Source organism: Pseudoliparis swirei, chromosome 23, assembly GCF_029220125.1.
Source record: "Pseudoliparis swirei isolate HS2019 ecotype Mariana Trench chromosome 23, NWPU_hadal_v1, whole genome shotgun sequence".
NCBI lineage: Eukaryota > Metazoa > Chordata > Actinopteri > Perciformes > Liparidae > Pseudoliparis > Pseudoliparis swirei.
In genome coordinates, this window is record NC_079410.1 from 20,003,612 (window position 1) to 20,020,534 (window position 16,923).

The following is a 16,923-nucleotide window of genomic DNA, read 5'->3' on the forward strand; positions in this document are numbered from 1 at the left end:
AAAATAAAGAGCAGCAGCTAGATGTACTTAAAGGGCCAGTGTAGGATTTAGACGGATGTATTGGCAGAAATGGATACTATTTTTTAGAACTTTATTATCATTAGTGTGGTATCACTTAAAACTATTTTGAATTGTGTTTTTGTGAGCTTGAAAGGAGTCCTTCGAAGCTACAGAATAGGCAGACCCTCTTCAGAGTCCGCCATGCTTCTACAGTAGCCCAGAGTGGACAAAACACTGACTGGAGGGCCTTTCAGTTGTTGGATGTCCCCTGAAGGCCACCGTAGCTCTCAGACAAACAGGGAGAGGTTCTAATTTTGTAATGCGTCATCAATATTTATTGCATTCATTGAATGTCATTCCAGTTATTTGTTCTTTTAATGAGATTTGGAAGTATATCATACAGGGAGTGGTGAGTGCCAAAACAAAGTTAAACAACACATTTTAAAGTATAGTAAAAACACATTTATCATGAAATCAGAAAGCACACGCTCCAATTTATAAAAAAGGTCATATTTATTCATAAGAAGTGCTGAAAATAAATACAAAACTTTTTATATTTTGGGAACACATCTGGTTTAGTGACAAAGACCTGCTTTCAGTCGAGTGTTGCTTGTCAGAAAGAAAGAAAAAAGATTTAAAAAAAGATTTGCTTGACTTCCCGCTTTGCCTGCAGGTGTGTTGGAGCATCTTTCCTGACCATTTAAACTCATAATTAAGAAAAACCTTCCACTTCTAACAGGAGTGTAAAACTACCCACAGCCCTACAGCTGGGCAACAGCTCATTGTGGCAAATATTAAAAAAACATGAGCAGGCATTGAAACAATGGCACACAATGTTACACGGTTGACTCGTGAAACGCCGTAAAAACAAATTTTTTTATGACGCCCAATTGACCGGACCGAGACGTACTTCCAGTTCATCAATGATTAGATTTGACAACAGCATCTCAGCGCTATGGCAACCAGTTAGCAGGAGTCTGAAGCAACGACACACTGGGAAGCCATGAATAATCAGAAAGGGGTGATGACGAGTTAATTAGCTGGGACCCCGAACATCCCGGGATCCAGTACAACGGGCCTGTGTTCATTAGCATGTCCTGGAGAAGGCACCGGCACTCTTCTGATGCCGTTAGGAAAAGGAGACTTTGCTGCGGGGAGGGGGGGGGGGATCAAGGCGAACAAATGTCATAGTCTTATAGGAACATTAATTTCTATGGAGACATGGGAAACAAAATGTAGACGAGGAGTTAAAAGAAACACTGAGGTCTGTGTGCTGTTTGACAAGGAGGACAGCAGAAGGAAAGACAGGCAGTCATCTATCAAGGGCACAGATGTGTGTGTGTGTGTTCATCTTATATGGTAACGGGGGGAGTTCTGATTCTTCTTGCAGTGGCTTGTATGCGGTGCTAATCCACATTATGTGCATTAGCTGCTGTCAGAGCTCCAATTTCAGCTCGCGTGGACGCGACGATAGAATCTTTCCAGCGCTTTCCCCTTTCTGACGGGGATCCGACGCCATTCTCTCCGCTCTCTTCAAAGCCACGAGGCTCCTCCCGACAGCTCGGCATTCTACCTCGCAGAGCGGCGGTGGTTTGCGTTCCTCGTGTGACACGTTCACACATCCAGAGGGTCGGCTCCGAGTCGCCTCGGTGGTGTGACACCAACGCCACTTTGAAGAGAGCGTCAAAGAGCCGGCTGATGGGAAAGTAACGCGCTGAATATCCTCTCGCATTTAAACCTCCATCTACTGGAGGAGAACCACCGACGACGGAGAAGCACCTCAAACAAGCCGCTTCAAAAGAATCTAAACTTCCCCTTTAAGCTGCACTGAGGAAAAAAGACAAGCAGGACATGAAGTACATCATGCAACGTGTGTCACGATCTCAGTGTTCGACATTCACCTCCATGTTTCTGAAGAGACACGACAAGGCAAATAGTGAGTGTGTGTGTGTGTGTGTGTGTTTCAGTCGTCCATTCCGATGTTGCGGAACAGGTAGGACATGGACTCCCCGTTGTGGATGCGGCGGATGGCCTCCGACAGGATCATGCTGATGTCAACGGTTTTGATCTTTGGACACTGGAGCTTCTGGAGCTCGTGGGGAATCGTGTTGGTCACCACCACCTGGAGGAAGACGAGGATGATGAGGATGAGGGATATGTAAAGGAGGTTTGTTGTGCGGTACAAGTGAGGATTGCAGAGTTGCCGCTCGCCTCGTCGATGGCCGACTCCTCGATGAAGCGGGGCGCGTCCAGGGAGAGGATGCCGTGCGTCGCCATGACGTAGATCTTGTAGGCCCCCCTTTCCTTCAGCGTCTCCGCCGCCGCCACGAAACTGTCCACGTCGTCGATGATGTCATCCTGCGGAAACAAACGAGCCCGTCTCAAACGAGCTCATCAGTTCTGCAGCATGTGAAAGAACCAACGCGCCCTCGAGGGAGAAGCGTTCACTTTGATGAGCACCGACTCAAAGTGTTCTTCGTAAAGCGTCCTCAGACCATTTGGGTTCAACTCAAACTAACGGGACAATCGATTGAACATTATTGACAGAACATTACTGGCGATTTGAGCTTCCCACAATTAAATGAACAATAGCGATATTGACGTTGAAAATGATCCGCTTGTAAAAAAAGAAGCTGCATATTAAATCAAGCGCTTCCTAAAGCTCCCTTTGTGGCTGGGGGGATCCAGATGTTTTGGCTCCACTGCTGTAGGGATCATAAAAAACGATTTGGTGCACTGGACAAAATCATACATAATATAAGAATAAATATTGTAGAAGAAGAAGCTCTCCTGACATTCGATTCCCTCCATCTTTTACCACTCTGCCTCTCCTGCCATCTTCCTCCTCTCTTTTCTTTCCCACACTTTGTATCCAAACACACGCCTCACCACTATGATGGCGATGCGTCCTCCTACGTCTCCGACCACGGTGATGGGAGGCTTCTCTTTGGGGATCAACACTGGAGACCAACCCACAAAGAGAAAAGTTGACCTAAAAACCTATTCTGTTGCATGGCGGTTACAGGGTGTGTGTGTGTGTGTGTGTGTGTGTGTGTGTGTGTGTTACGTGGCATGTCCATGCTGGGGTGGATGGCTCTGCTGGTCTTGACGGTGGGGGGGGAGTGTCGCCCGTCTACCTGGTCCGACTCGGGGTCCTGAGCTTCGCCGTGGATCACCGCCAAGCCCAGACGGAGCCGCTCGGCAAACGACTGCGCCCTGATGCAGAGGACACATCCGTAACCAGGGCAACCGTGCAAAACATTGTAGATAAAGTACAACTCGCAAGTGTGAAGGTTCCTGACGTTGCCGCCCCCCAGTGGTTATATAAAGAATACACTATGTGCCGCTACATAAAGGCAATTATGGAGCAGGTGAACTTCTTGGTTCCTGTGTGACGGAGGAGGTGCAGCTCGGGGATGAAGGACATGGCCGACTGTACCTTTTGGCAGAGGCGGGGGATTTGGCCACAATCACAGCGTTTCTATAGTCGGGGATCTGGAGGGAAATAAAAGGATTAAAGGACACATGTTTAATGTCACATTTTCATACGACTGACGGTTCTTTTAAGGGTCCGTTTCTTTATTCCCTTCGCATTGAAAATGCGGAAGGGAATGTTTTGATCGGCGTGTATTTATTTATTTATTTGTATGCGTGTTATTCGCATAAGTAAAAAAGTTTTAAACCGAATCGCATGAAATTTGGTGGGATGATTGGTTATTATCCGGGGACCATTTGATTAGATTTTGGGATCGATCGGGTCAAAGTCATGAAAAGGTCAACATCTTCTTTTTACCATAGCGCGGTCAATTTATATCCAATTGGCATGCAACTAATGCCAAAATGTTCATAATTCAATGCCCAATCTTGTGATATGCGAAGGTATGCGCTCTACCGAGTGCCCGTTCTAGTTCCCTTGTATCTTGTCCTCGTGCACTGGTACGGATGCAAAATTGTCTGCTGGAGATGAGAAGCCTGATTGTGTCTCCCCTCCTAAATCGCCCACCGTTGAAAAGCATCGCAAATGCCACTGGAATTTATTTTTGAATTATTACCTTGATTTATTCCCTCGGTAAACATTGTAAACACGAGTTTATGGTCTCAATCCCTGGTTTCAGTATGACGGTCATTCAGAGTCAAATAGATCATAAAGTAGAGTATGCTTTAGGGCATGTCTTTATTATGCATGTCTTATATACGTCTTATAGGGCTTCAAAACTAGAGATGCACCGATCAGGTTTTTGGTGCCGATCACCGATCACTGAAATCAGTATCTGCCGATCTGATAATACCGATCACCGATCACGGTGTTGATCGAAGCATTCTATTTATTGTGTAGCATTATTGCCTAGGACTATGAGGCAATACATATATAAAGCACCTCAAACATTAAAGAAATTACAGATTTCTTTAAACATTTAGGACTTTTACTTTGAAAAATGTCCTAATTGATACATTAAAATTGTTTGATTGCTATTGTAGGGGATTTCAGATATGTATGGAACACATCTGCATTATTCATTTCCTGGAACTCTTGGGGAAATCTATTTACAGGACTTTTCTTAACATACAAAAGTCTGACTTATTTTTATAAATCTTCCTTGGTACAGTAAAAATGTTTTAATGTTAGCATAATTTAAGCTAAATCTCAGAAACGATCTCTAAAGATACAAAATCAGTTCATTGTTTACTTGTATATGTTAGTGTATGATTTGTCGACATCTTATTTTGAAAAACGGATGTTGTTTCACGTGGTTCTTGCAACTAACTTTGCAAAACCGGATGTTGTCACTTAAATCCTTCCGCTAACTTCATCAAAACCCTCACGCGCTCCCGATCGAATGCATTTACCGTGAGCATCAGTCTCTAGGGGCTCAGACATGTGAGAGTCGGCTGAGTCGACCCAGAGATTCAACTCGGGGGACGGGGACGCCGCTCGGTGGTGAGGATCCCCTCATTGACCTCTGAGGCCCTCGCCGGGCGCATCGTCTCCGTTGCGGTGCGCTGCGATTGAAACGTCTCTGATAGTTTTTCTCTTAGAGGTTACGTCATCTGATCGGCCGTTTTGATCGGCCGTTTTGAGAACGCCGATCAAAACCGATAATGGGAATATCGGCCGATATGGATCGGCGCCGATCAGATCGGTGCATCCCTATTCAAAACCATCATGTCACTGGGACTACGCCCACCTCTCGTTTCCCGTCTAAGAAGCAAACGACCATCTATTTAATACGCACAAGTCATGTTGTGTGTGTGTGTGTGTGTGTGTGTGTGTAACCTGCGTGTCTACCTCTTCCTGTATGTACTGCAGCAGGAAGGGAGAGGCTCTCAGATTGTCCACTGGGATGTTGAAGAAGCCTTGGATCTCCTTCTGATGGAGGTCCATCGTGATCAGGTGGGTGAGTCCTACACAAAACAGTCAGTTCGATGGCGCTCGCACCTTTTCACAACAACAACAACGTGTGCAAAGATGGACTCACGGGATCATGCTCGTAATCATGTTAACCTACTTTACCCTGGTTTCTGACTCCCATCCCCCCCCCCCCATGGTGTGCTGTTAAAAGCCTCCCCCCCCCATCCACCCACCTACCAGCTTTACACATCATGGAGGCGATGAGCTTCGAGACGATGGAGCCCCTCTTCCTCATCTTGCACTGCTTGCTGTAGGGGAAGTAAGGGAGGACGCCGGTGATGCTCCTGGCGCAGGACGTCCTGCACGCGTACACCAGGATCAGCATCTCCATGATGGTGGTGTTCACATCCCTGAGGGGACGAGGCCGAGAGAGAGAGAGAGAGAGCGGTGTGAGGTGGACACGTTTCAGGCGGGAAAAGAAACTGCAAGCATACGTGTGTGTGTGTGTGCGTGTGTGTGCGTGCGTGTCTGTGTCTGTGCGTGTGTGTCCTTTCTTACTTGGACACTGTCTGGATCACAAAGACATCTTTGCCCCGCACAGACTCTTGGACCTGCACCCGCGTTTCTATGGGAACACAAACAGGTGGGGTGGGGGCGTGAGAGCGACAGGAGCAGCGAGAAAGCAAAACACGCTCCTGCCTCGTATGGGAGCACCCCCCCCCGCTTCATTAGAGGCCCATCTGAACACTTTGTGCCTCCCCCCCCCCCCCGCCACCTACCCACCCCCTCACCCTGTGTTGATAGCAGCATTCCAAAAATGTGCCTCCCATTGAAAAGAGATTAGGAAACAAAATGCTTCCTATGCAGACACAGAGGAAACCAGAGCTGACGGCTAATGGGACGAGCAGTTTGGGAGCCAAGAAGCAGAATGTTCACATATTAACATTCATTAACGCTAATATTCTACCGCACAAACACACACACACACACACTCCTCTTTCCTCAGCATCAAGCCGATATCAGACTCCCGAGATATGTAATCTACCTCTCTGAACATTTCGCCTTGGGTTCTGTCCAACGGGCCTCGGCGATAGAAACCAGTGCAGGTGGCGAATGTTTGGAAAGCGCTCCTGATTGTTGGGAGACCAGCTGGGTCCAATACTCAAAACAAACCGGGCATTGTGGGAACAAAAGTCCAGTTTGTGAACTTCTTACATACAATGTTACAAAAAAGGACTTCTCCCTGTTTAGACAAATAAAAATCAAATGCAAAAAAACTTTTTATTAATAAGAATAATAGAGCCCAACACAAACCAACCCAAAAGAAAGTCAGAGGGACATTTTACTAAAGAGGTGTTACCACAAAATGAATATATAATGCGCAGTAAAACTTTGGAGGACTTGGAAGTCTCACCTCATTTACATAACTAGTCCTTCCTCTTCAGGGAAACATTTAACCTGCCTGAGCTCCGTCAATCAGCCCATCTTCCTTTGCTGCCAGTCACAAACACACTAATGTTGACTTTGGGTCGAGTTTAGTTTGGTGGGACTCTGTGTGTGTGTGTGTGTGTGTCATCTAGGTAATAAGCCCCGCCTTCAAGCGAACCCAGTTTATGGTCAATTTAACTCTAAATGGATCATAATTTACGAAATCAACATCATGCTGGATTGAAGACTTGAAACTAGAGACCATAAACTTGTGTTTCCAATGTTTACTCGACAGGGCGACGCTGGCAAGTTTAACGCCGCTCCGTCTGGTCCGTTTAGTTTTATTTGTTTTACCTTCTCCCAATTCTTTTTGTTTTGTTCCGTTTGTCTCTTGTTCCCTGTAAAGCGTCTTTGAGTATTTAGAAAAGCGCTATAGAAGTCTGAATTATTATTATTAACTGAGGGAATAAATCAAGAGAGAAGTAGTCATCTTCATTCATTATTAGAAAGGGGTTGTTGAGCTTGTTGTGAAGCAGAAATGCAAAAGTGGCTGATAATACTTCAAAATTAAATTAGCAATAGGTCAACACCTACACATGCACGGGAAGCCCGTCCTTACCTCGGTTCGTCTCCTGGTACACCTGCACCTTGCCAAGCTCCACCCCTAACCGCCTGAGAGAGAGTCAACAGTCAGAGGACACTTGCATGTTTACATTTGTACAGTATTTAATGAGTACTGAGAGAAAGCAGCTTATTATTATCTCAAAATACACAAGAAGTACATTTGTGGATCACATGCTGCGTTTCATTTCCCGTCCGTCTCACACAGAGACTGGAATTCCGTGTCTGTTCCCAATCTCCTCTGTTTGTTCTCTAAACATGCACCTTGGAGTCCGGGAGGGAATTCAAGGTGCGTTTTTTGCACTTTTGACGATTGGTCTGTTTACACATAACGCGATGAAATACGGACGCTGTTGCAACTTCTGGCAACAACAATTGTAATTTCTCTGCAGGAGGGGGAGGGAGTTCAGCCATGATTCTTATTGCATTCCTAATCTTTTGGCTGCAGGGACAATTTGGACAACACCCAGGCCGTCTGCTATACGACTGTTGAAGACAACATCTCACTCTTCTTTGGTGGGAACGATATATTTCACCTCGGTGTCAAATGTGCAGAAGTTTTGGGGTCACTTATCCCTCAATTCTCGGCTCAAAGACTTAACGTCTGTTCTACATTTAGAACAAAACAAACACACCTTGAGATTGTAACTGCTTATATTTTTTTATTGAATATATTTTAGTTCTGGGTTGAGCACTGTGTAGTATAAAACATTAAGCTACTTTGTTACAGCATTTTTATTGTTATTTAACGCTCTTATTTTGTAAATTATTTAGTTGTTTTTTTGCCTTTAAAATGTGCAATACTTGGCCAAAAGCTTCAAATAAATGGGGAGCAGATGTTCACTGCCATGACTGGGTCAAAATAAAAAAATGTAAATAAAGACAACTACAAGGGCAATAATTTGCTAAATATAAAATCAAACTGCTGAGACTCATAATACTGACCATATGCTGGTAGTCTGTGTATGCTTTTTGCAGATTATTTGTTGGATATTAGCAGTAGCGACATAAATGTGACACTAACTTCTTCGCACTTTTTTTAAAGGCAACTAAAATGTATGCGTGCGTGTGCATCTCTTACTCACTCTGAAATCCTCTTGGCCAGCTCGCGGCTGGCGGGGTGGGAGTTGCCGGTGAAGATGACCAGGCTGTCCTTGGTGTGGTTCATGTCTCCGGGGCCTCGGCCGCGGCCCTCCGTGCGCTCAGGCAGTGGATCCCTGGGCACCCACGCTGCGCTGAGCCCTTCCTGCAGTGCAGAAATGGGAAGGGATTCACTTTTTTCTATCAATGTGTCAACTCTCGAGGAGAATGAGAAGGAGGAGGAGGAGGAGGCGGGGGAAGAGGAGGAACAGGAAAGGTGTCTCCATTAGTGCTTGAGGCTGTTTGGGTTTTTTCCTCTGTAAAAAAGCAGCGTTTACAGATACAAGTATAATTAATAATGAAATACCTTTTTGTTTCCTCACACCACAAATCTGAGGCATTGTGTTTTTTTATTAGAGTCAAATCAAAGAACCTCAGAAAGGGACTCATGTGACTTCTTCATGAAATTACTGCATACAGCAAGGACTTTTAGACTGAATGAGAGCTTTGTCTTGACACACACACCACACACACACACACTAAAGAAAGAACCGATAGCTAAGGGATTCTACGTTTGGATTGACATTCCAGTTCAGTGAACTTTCATCTTCAACAACATTATCCACTTCTACTTTCAATCCCTCACAAACGTCCCTGTTCACGCACACTGCTTCTCTAATGCTTAACTTACTGTTTTAGTTTAGACTTTAACTTTGAGGGATTTAAGAGCTCAGTGATCAGGCTCCTGCAGGAGGGGACGGTTGGAGTGCTTGTTCATCCACCTCAGGGAGTTAGTGGAACAATAACAGAGCAAACAAAAGACAGATGCACTGTAACCATGTGCAACCTGAATATAACTAATAATTGTAGTAGGAAGGGGGCATTATATTATATTAAAGAATGTGTGTAACTGTAAAAATCCTTCTTTCCAACTCTCATCACAGTCACGACATTAGCTTCCTCGTGTTGCTAAGCTAGCCGGACAACCCAGGATGTGTGTGTTGCCATGGGCTGTTCGAGGACCAGTGTGAGGAGGGTAACCCGCGTGCTGCAGTTGTAGCTGCAATGTGTAACCTAAGCATATAACCTATATCCTAAGTAGTTGTTGTTTTATTTTATTAAGTGACGCCGCTTAGTGTGTCATGTTTGGCTTGTAACGCCGTGAGATAACGTGAGCTAACGGTAACATCAAGTCGCGATAGCTCGCGAGGAATAATCTCGCCTGAGCAAAGCTCTAGAATGCGCGCATTGATTTGTCTCGCTTCAGAGAGCAAGTCGGTCCGTGTAACAGGGAGAGAACTAGAATAACGCCTGATAAAAGAAACGAAGCGCAATACTACTCACCAGTTTGCGTGTTGGGTCCGGTTACAATCTGCAACCAACAGTATTTGAATATACAAAGTATCCAGCTCCTTTCTACCTGTTCCCCTCAGTCCGACTGCTCGCGATCGTTTGACGGGTTTTCCAGCCGGCCAATCACAGGCAGGAACATGGCAAATGGGCGATATTGAGACGCATTCAAATGCTCTACGTAAACCCGTAAATTCTATAAAATCTACTTAAACTATATTTCACAGAGAGCGATTCATGGTTACCAGCTCAGATTTCCGCGAGGCCCAAGGACATCCGTTTATTTTAATTGTTGTATTATTGTTTTTGTTTGTTAATGTTGTGTACATTTCCCCCCTATAGAAGTTGAATCAACATCTAAACCAGTGGTCCCCAACCTTTTTGAGTCACGGACCGGTTCCGTGTCAGAAATAATTTCCACGGACCGGCAATATAAATGACGTAATACATATGACGTCATACAATTATACGAAGGGCATAAAGTGCCAAAACTACAACTCATCATTACGCCGAATTAGTGTGAGCCGTGCGCTTGTTTACCTGCAACGAGCCGCTAATGGAGACGGCGACACAGACCTGTGTTTGGTCCGCTGCTCCTCACCGAGTTCTGGTCGCTGTCATTAGAACACCGGCAGAGTTGTTGTGTGAAATGTCCCTTCAGGCCACCGTCATTTGCATCTCCAGCACATTTTTTTCTTGCTCGGACGGGCTCGATTCACCGGGTGGGTTTGTTTACAAATGGGTTGCAGGTCTATTCTTTTGCAGTTGGGTCTTTTGTGGTTGGAGTACCGCTCAAACTCTTTTAAAAGCCTCTTCCACCCGGTCAACGTCTGAAACATGTAGAATGTTCCGCCGTTCACTCGCCCTGCAGCAGCGACTTTATCGGCCAACTTGAAAACAGTTGTCATTTCCCTGAAGTGACAGAATTCATTGAGCAGGTTGAATCTGTTTGAAGATTCTTTGTCACTGTGCCGCCAGCAGAGGGTTTGGCGCGTGAGACTCGCCTGCAGCGATAAACCCGAACTTTAAGACTCCTGAACGCGGCTCAGACGTACACACGGGTGGATCCGGTCCTTTTTCAAAATAAAATATTTTTCCGACTGATTAAAAAAAAAAAATTTAAACTTTATTTATTCACTTTTTTTCCGCGGCCCGGTTCCAACCAAGCCGCGGACCGGTACCGGGCCGCGGCCCGGGGTTTGGGGACCCCTGATCTAAACGACCAACACATCCACTGTCACGTGGAGGTTTATTTGTTTCCGTAATTTCCGACGGTTATGAACTCAACCTCAAACCTAAGTGTATTGTCCCTTTATTTTCTACAATCCTTTTAATGCCGATGTGGTGACTGTAATACTCTACTCAAGTCAAATGTGGTATAACCATACACAAGGCATAATTAAACCACTATATTTGTTTTCTTACCTTGTATCATGGCTTAGTCTCGCAGTGATTCAAGCATTCAAGGACACGGAATGAAGGACTGAACACCCTCCGCAGAGGTGCATGCTTTGTGACGGGCCACTTGAGGGCAGTGCGCATTTCACGCACAGCATCACCACCTCAGCTCATGAGAATTGGTTCTCAATTGACTTTACCTGGATAAATAAAGGTAATATATTGTCAAATAAAGGGATTCGCAAGTGTTTCAAATGAACATGGGTTTATGTCTGATGTATGAATACTTTCTATAACTGCATCACCAAACGACTATTTGAACACCTTATTGCTTAGATGTCAACATTGCAGTCGGGAGGACGAATCACTCCAGAAATAGGTACATTAATCAAGCTCTCAGAAAGAGGGTGGTGTGCAGGTAAACTCTCCAAACTGTAGCATTGACATCAAGAGTTCAGTGAGCTGCTCTTGCATTAACGGGAGAGACCGGATTATAAATACACTCTCATGCCATACGGCCTACTCTTCAGTATATTCTTACATAACTCCCTGGATATGTGGAGGAGGCAGAGAGCAGCATCCGACCACACTGCCCACGCACACACGCGCACACAAAGAGAGTGGAGTTTAACAAATCTGGAGGAGGATGTACAGAGAAAGAATTAAGACACGTTAGATATTCATGGGTTCAAAATCACGGTTTCTTTCTCTAATTATCATATACAAGTTTGTGGAGAGACACAAAAACAAGGTATTAAATATCCTAGCTAGTGCCCTCTGATATTACATATAATATGGAGCTTATGCAGAATAGGCCGAAGTCTTTATAGCTTTATATATATCGTGCAGTCATGATCTAAAACATTGAACTCTCGGCAAAAAACAGAATACATGAACCCTCAAAAATGTTTTAACTCTCAATTTAAATGCAATAATTACAGACACATAATGGGAAATATAACTATAACAGCGGCGGTATTGTGACAGAAGGGGACACGTGACAAGAACCTTAAAGACTGGGAAATGATCATTTCATGACAATAACCTGATTCAGAGTTTTTACTTGCATTCCTTTCCAATAGTAGCCTTAACAACAGTGTCAGGTGCAGTGAACGTTTAAAAGCAGTGTGATATACGTTGATCCGAGATGTCCACCCTTCAAGCTTATCAATATTGACTTAGAAGCAATTTGTTTTGCACTGATTTGTTGGCTGACGTTCTTTTCTGCAGAGTGAGAGGTCGGCCATCAGAGATATAAGTTCCTGTGGGAACGATAATGCATAATGTCTTTCCTATATATATATATATATATATATATATATATATATATATATGTATATATATATATATAGTTAACTATATATAGTTAGTTAGTTTAACTGTTTAACGATAGCATTCTTTGGCAAATATATATATATATATATTTAATAAAATGATTAACATCTCAATTGAGGGTGGCAGTTCTCTCTGACATCACTAGGATCTACATTAAGCTAAATACAGCACAACACAACTATTGATTCATTGGCGGCTTAAATCATCGCTGCAGCTCCTCTTTAAAGAGAGAGAGAGATAAACAGAGAGAGAGAGAGAGAGAGAAGAAGAAGAAGAAAAAAAAAGGAGAAGGCGGGAGAGCACCGCGCTCCTGTTCCGCCCCCGAGTTGCAGCACGAGCCGTTTAGCCGTAAGAGCTGGGCCAGCTGTAGAGCCCGCGGACGCGTGCACGTGCCCCCGCAACCCCCGCCCCTCACTACCCCTGCCCCCCCCCACACGGAGAAAAAACATTACCAAATACAGAGCCCGAGCGCACGCGGAGCGATGGCTGCAGCAGCAGCGGCGGCCGTGGTTTGTGTTTACGACGCAGAGCTCACGAGAGCGGCGGCAGGACGGCGGGCGGAGCGGAGCCCGCGCGCGCCCGCCTTTTAAAACGCACAATCCTTTTGATGCGCCTCCTCTCGCTCGTGAGCTCCCGAGGCCGCTCGCTACATCGGCCCGGTTGTTTCATTTGATTCTTTTTTCTTTATTCGTTCACGTCTCCTCGGCCGCTGCCTCCATATTCGGTGAATCGTTGTGTTTTTTCTCTCGGAGCGCCGCTGCAACGGGAGACCGATCAGCCTCCAGCCGCGACCACAGATGAGGAGCGCGAGCCAACCGTGGAAACGGGGGAACCCTTCATCCTTTACCTTTTGAATACTACGCAGCGACGCCTGCGCGCTGATACTGGATTCTAGCCCGGCCCGGTAGCCTCTCGGTCCGGTGCCCAGAACCAGCGGCGGTGCACTGAGCAGGGGAGGGAGAACCCGAGAGCATCCCTCCATTCCCACCCGGACTATCCTCCCCTGCCTCCCCCCCCTCCCTCCCGCTCTCTCGTTCTCTCTCTCTCTCTGTCGCCCCATCACATGCCAGAGCTCTAGCGGGGGTCTCGTCGAAAGTCAGGGAACCAGGGGTGCGAGGGGAAGTTGGGGGGAGAAGAAGGAGGAGGAGAAGAAGGAGGAGGGAGGCTGTCCGTTGCGGCCGCGGCAGACGCAACCCTGCGCGCGCTGAGGCTGAGGCTGCCGCCGTGTTTTTGGAGGATGCTGCGGGAGTAAGAGCGGCCTCCGAGCGGAAGATGGGGAAGGACCAGGAGCTGCTGCAGGCGGTGAAGACCGAGGACCTGCTCACCGTGCAGAAGCTGCTGCAAAGGCCCCGGCCAGGGAAAGCAAGTAAGGCGGAGTGATCTGATCTGTCACAGCGGTAGTGTCATATATCATTATAACACATTTAAATAAAACATGACATGATTCCCCCCCCCCCACCCCCATGCTTTTTTAAACCAGGTATTTAGGTATTTCTCACACGTCTTTGCTGGCTGTTTGCTTATCGGCCTAATATGATGATAGTGATAAGGAATTTGATGTGTGTGTGTGTGTGTGTGTGTGTGGGTGTGTGCGTGTGATTTGAGAGAGCGAGATGGAGAGAGGAATAGGCTGTGTATCGAGGTGCACCAGAGGAGATCAGTGGTGTGACTGAAGACGGACAGCTCGTCCTGAGACCCCTGTCTGTGTGCACTGCAGCAGAGAGGGAGAGAGGGAGAGAGGGAGGGAGGGAGGGAGAGTGGTGTTATTTTGGGGGGGGGGGTGGATGTGTGACCCTGTCTCACCAGTGATAGACGACGCCAGTGGCCTTGGATTTGTCAGGGTTCAAACATCGAGTTCAATGGCGGAGCGAAGTGGGCGATGAGAGCTCTGGTCTCCTCGGGAACCTGTGTGTATGTGTATGTGTGTGTGTGTGTGTGTGTGCGTGTGTGTAAGGGGGGGGCAGCTCCCTTTAATTGTTTATCTTCTGCAGGCAACGCACGGCAACGTTGAACCGTGTTTCACTTCCACAGCACACAATCTAATGTGTGGGCAATAGAGTGACGCCAGAGATGGAGAGAAAGAAGGGAGGTGGGAGGAGGAGGAGGAGGAGGTGCAGATAGAATACTCTGTGTGGTTGGCAGCCACTCTGATACATCCACTGATAGATAACTGGCTGGTCGACAGACAGGCATCCGACATGAAAACGCTTGTAATTATGGGTTTAATTAGATGAATGAAAATGTGCTATCGCCCCCGGACTCGAACCCCTGTCACCTGCGTTCATGTCGGGATGGCTGCATGTGGAGAAAAGGTCTGTCGGCGGGAAGGTTCCAGTCGGGCAGGTTTTATTTTTTTTACAGCGTCTGACCTGGAAAACAAATGGGCCTCATTTAAATGAAGAGTGTCCCGGGGCCGCGGTTTGGGGGAGAGGGGGTGATGACAGATAATGGACCCGGAAACATTGGCAACATGTAATAAAAAAAGAAAAAAATCTGTGTCACTGAGTAACATCGAGTCTGAAAACTGTCCACGTCTAACTTCTGGTTTTAAAGCCCCCGCTCACCCACACACAAGTGTTTTCAATCATCTCGGCTAATTAGACACACCTGTGAAGGGCCTGTAATTGAGTCTTTTATATATATTCCCATAAAAAGACTGGATGCGTGTCCAAAGGATTCCCTGGTCGGGCCAAAAAAAAAGTACTAAGAAGAAGAATTAAAGTGGGAGCGGGTAACTTTAATTAAAATAATGTGTTCTTTTATTTTGTCGTATTTGCGCAAACGGTGATTATATCCTGACGGTAGCATATAAAACGGACAATCTGTGGGGGCCAAAACAATATTATTATTTCCCTCTGTCTCCCTTTTGGTGTTTGCAATATTCCACAGTGGCCGAATGAAAAAAAAAAACCAATCAGAGGACAGAGAAATCTCTTAGCTTTCTATCACAAACATTCTAATTTGACAGCCAAACGGTGCATTAACATATGTTTCTGAAATGCAGTAATAGACAGTTCTTACCTGAAGTCTCATGAGGTGATTGACAGGTGCGTGAAGAGGCTTCTCGGCTCTGATTGGCCGTTTGTCTTCAGCCGCGGTGGAACCTCGCAAATGCCACTCGGATCCCTAAAAGGAGGCAGAGGAAGCTGATACATGTTATTGGGGTCACAGATTATCTGTCTCATACTGCCAGGATATCACCGTTGAGCAAATAGGACAGACAGCTATTCTTGATTAAAGTTACCAACTGCAGCTTGAAACGGTTGCGACACGTCTAAACACAGAAGGAGAATGAATAAATCATCCCAGATGGGAGGATGAAAAATATATTTTATGACTTCTAGGCAATTGATTTTGCGTGCTTTACATTTCCAGAGGGTCATTGACTCTGATATAATGTGGGAAATGGAGAATACGAATCACTTTTGTTGTGTACGTAAGCAAAGTTGTGCGCGCCGCTTACACCCCAGATGTCACAGTTCACTCTGCAGGACTCTGTGTGTATGTGCGTGTGTGTGTGTGTGTGTGTTTGTTTGAAGTGCAGCACATGGCCTCCAAACGGTTTGCAGGAAGCAGCGGGGTGCGCTGCTTTGCCGGCAGGCGGCGAAACAGTGGAGCCCAATACAGGAAACCCCCTCGGATTAAAGGTAGTCTGCAGACTGTCTCGGGACAAAGACAAGACACGCCTACCGCCTCGAGGAAAACAATAAATAAATAGTCGGTGGGGTCCAGCATCATTTGGGCGGTGCCTAATAATAGTGTCTGCTGTGGGAATACATTTTGTGCATGAGCACATTATAAAGCAACTTTTAGGCTCCAGTGAAGGGCACTTTGAAGGGCCCTCTCTGGCTGTGGACACTGGCTGCTTACTTTATTATAATCCATACGTCGTTACTGTTGCATACAGCATGTTACGCCTTGCTGCTGTAGTGGAATAACCCCTCAATGGATTTCGGGCTCCATTGTAGAGACAGGTGCCGGTTCAACCAGATGGCGTCGGCAATATTTGGAAACACGAGGGCGGCGGTGGAAAAAGCTTCGTCCATTCATGTCGGTGTTATTGAGGTGCTTTAAAGTTCACTTTCTCTCCTTTTATACTTCTACTCCACTATCTGTCACAAACATGTCTGTAATAATATACTTTATCGACTTCAAAGATATGGATGAGGTTGACATTTTTTCCTTTTTATCGACTTATTGTACGATATGTGAACATGACCGCGATCATTTCTACATTATGAACTTATTGTACGATATATGGACATGACTTTGATCATTGTTACGTTTATTGACTTATCGTATGATATATGGACATGACCTCAATCTTTCTTACGTTATTGACTTATCGTACGATATATGGA

At 45.8% G+C, this 16,923-nt stretch overlaps 2 protein-coding genes across 7 annotated transcripts in view; one reads left to right on the forward strand and one right to left on the reverse strand.

Moving 5' to 3' along the window:
• Positions 1 to 489: 489 nt before the first annotated feature.
• On the reverse strand, positions 490 to 11,463 carry prpsap2 (phosphoribosyl pyrophosphate synthetase-associated protein 2). 3 transcript variants are annotated; one of them, XM_056408194.1, is made up of 11 exons: positions 11,255 to 11,463; positions 8,485 to 8,645; positions 7,398 to 7,450; positions 5,909 to 5,975; positions 5,588 to 5,760; positions 5,288 to 5,403; positions 3,440 to 3,495; positions 3,068 to 3,216; positions 2,890 to 2,960; positions 2,212 to 2,358; positions 490 to 2,122 (listed from the first exon to the last, which is right to left on the reverse strand). In XM_056408194.1, the coding sequence occupies exons 2-11, from the start codon at positions 8,565 to 8,567 to the stop codon at positions 1,964 to 1,966; spliced, it is 1,074 nt and encodes a 357-aa protein (XP_056264169.1). In that variant the 5' UTR covers positions 8,568 to 8,645; positions 11,255 to 11,463; the 3' UTR covers positions 490 to 1,963. The 3 variants fall into 3 exon arrangements, with proteins under 3 accessions (XP_056264169.1, XP_056264168.1, XP_056264167.1); XM_056408193.1 differs by lacking the exon at positions 11,255 to 11,463 and adding an exon at positions 10,370 to 11,242; XM_056408192.1 differs by lacking the exon at positions 11,255 to 11,463 and adding an exon at positions 9,824 to 10,333.
• A 1,675-nt stretch (positions 11,464 to 13,138) lies between these two features.
• Positions 13,139 to 16,923, forward strand: part of caskin1 (CASK interacting protein 1) — a 104,435-nt gene continuing 100,650 nt past the window's right edge. For all 4 annotated transcript variants that reach the window (XM_056408167.1, XM_056408168.1, XM_056408170.1 and 1 more), the window contains exon 1: positions 13,139 to 13,928. In XM_056408167.1, coding sequence (XP_056264142.1) covers positions 13,835 to 13,928 — 94 coding nt within the window. In that variant the 5' untranslated portion in view covers positions 13,139 to 13,834. The remainder of the gene's footprint in view (positions 13,929 to 16,923) is intronic.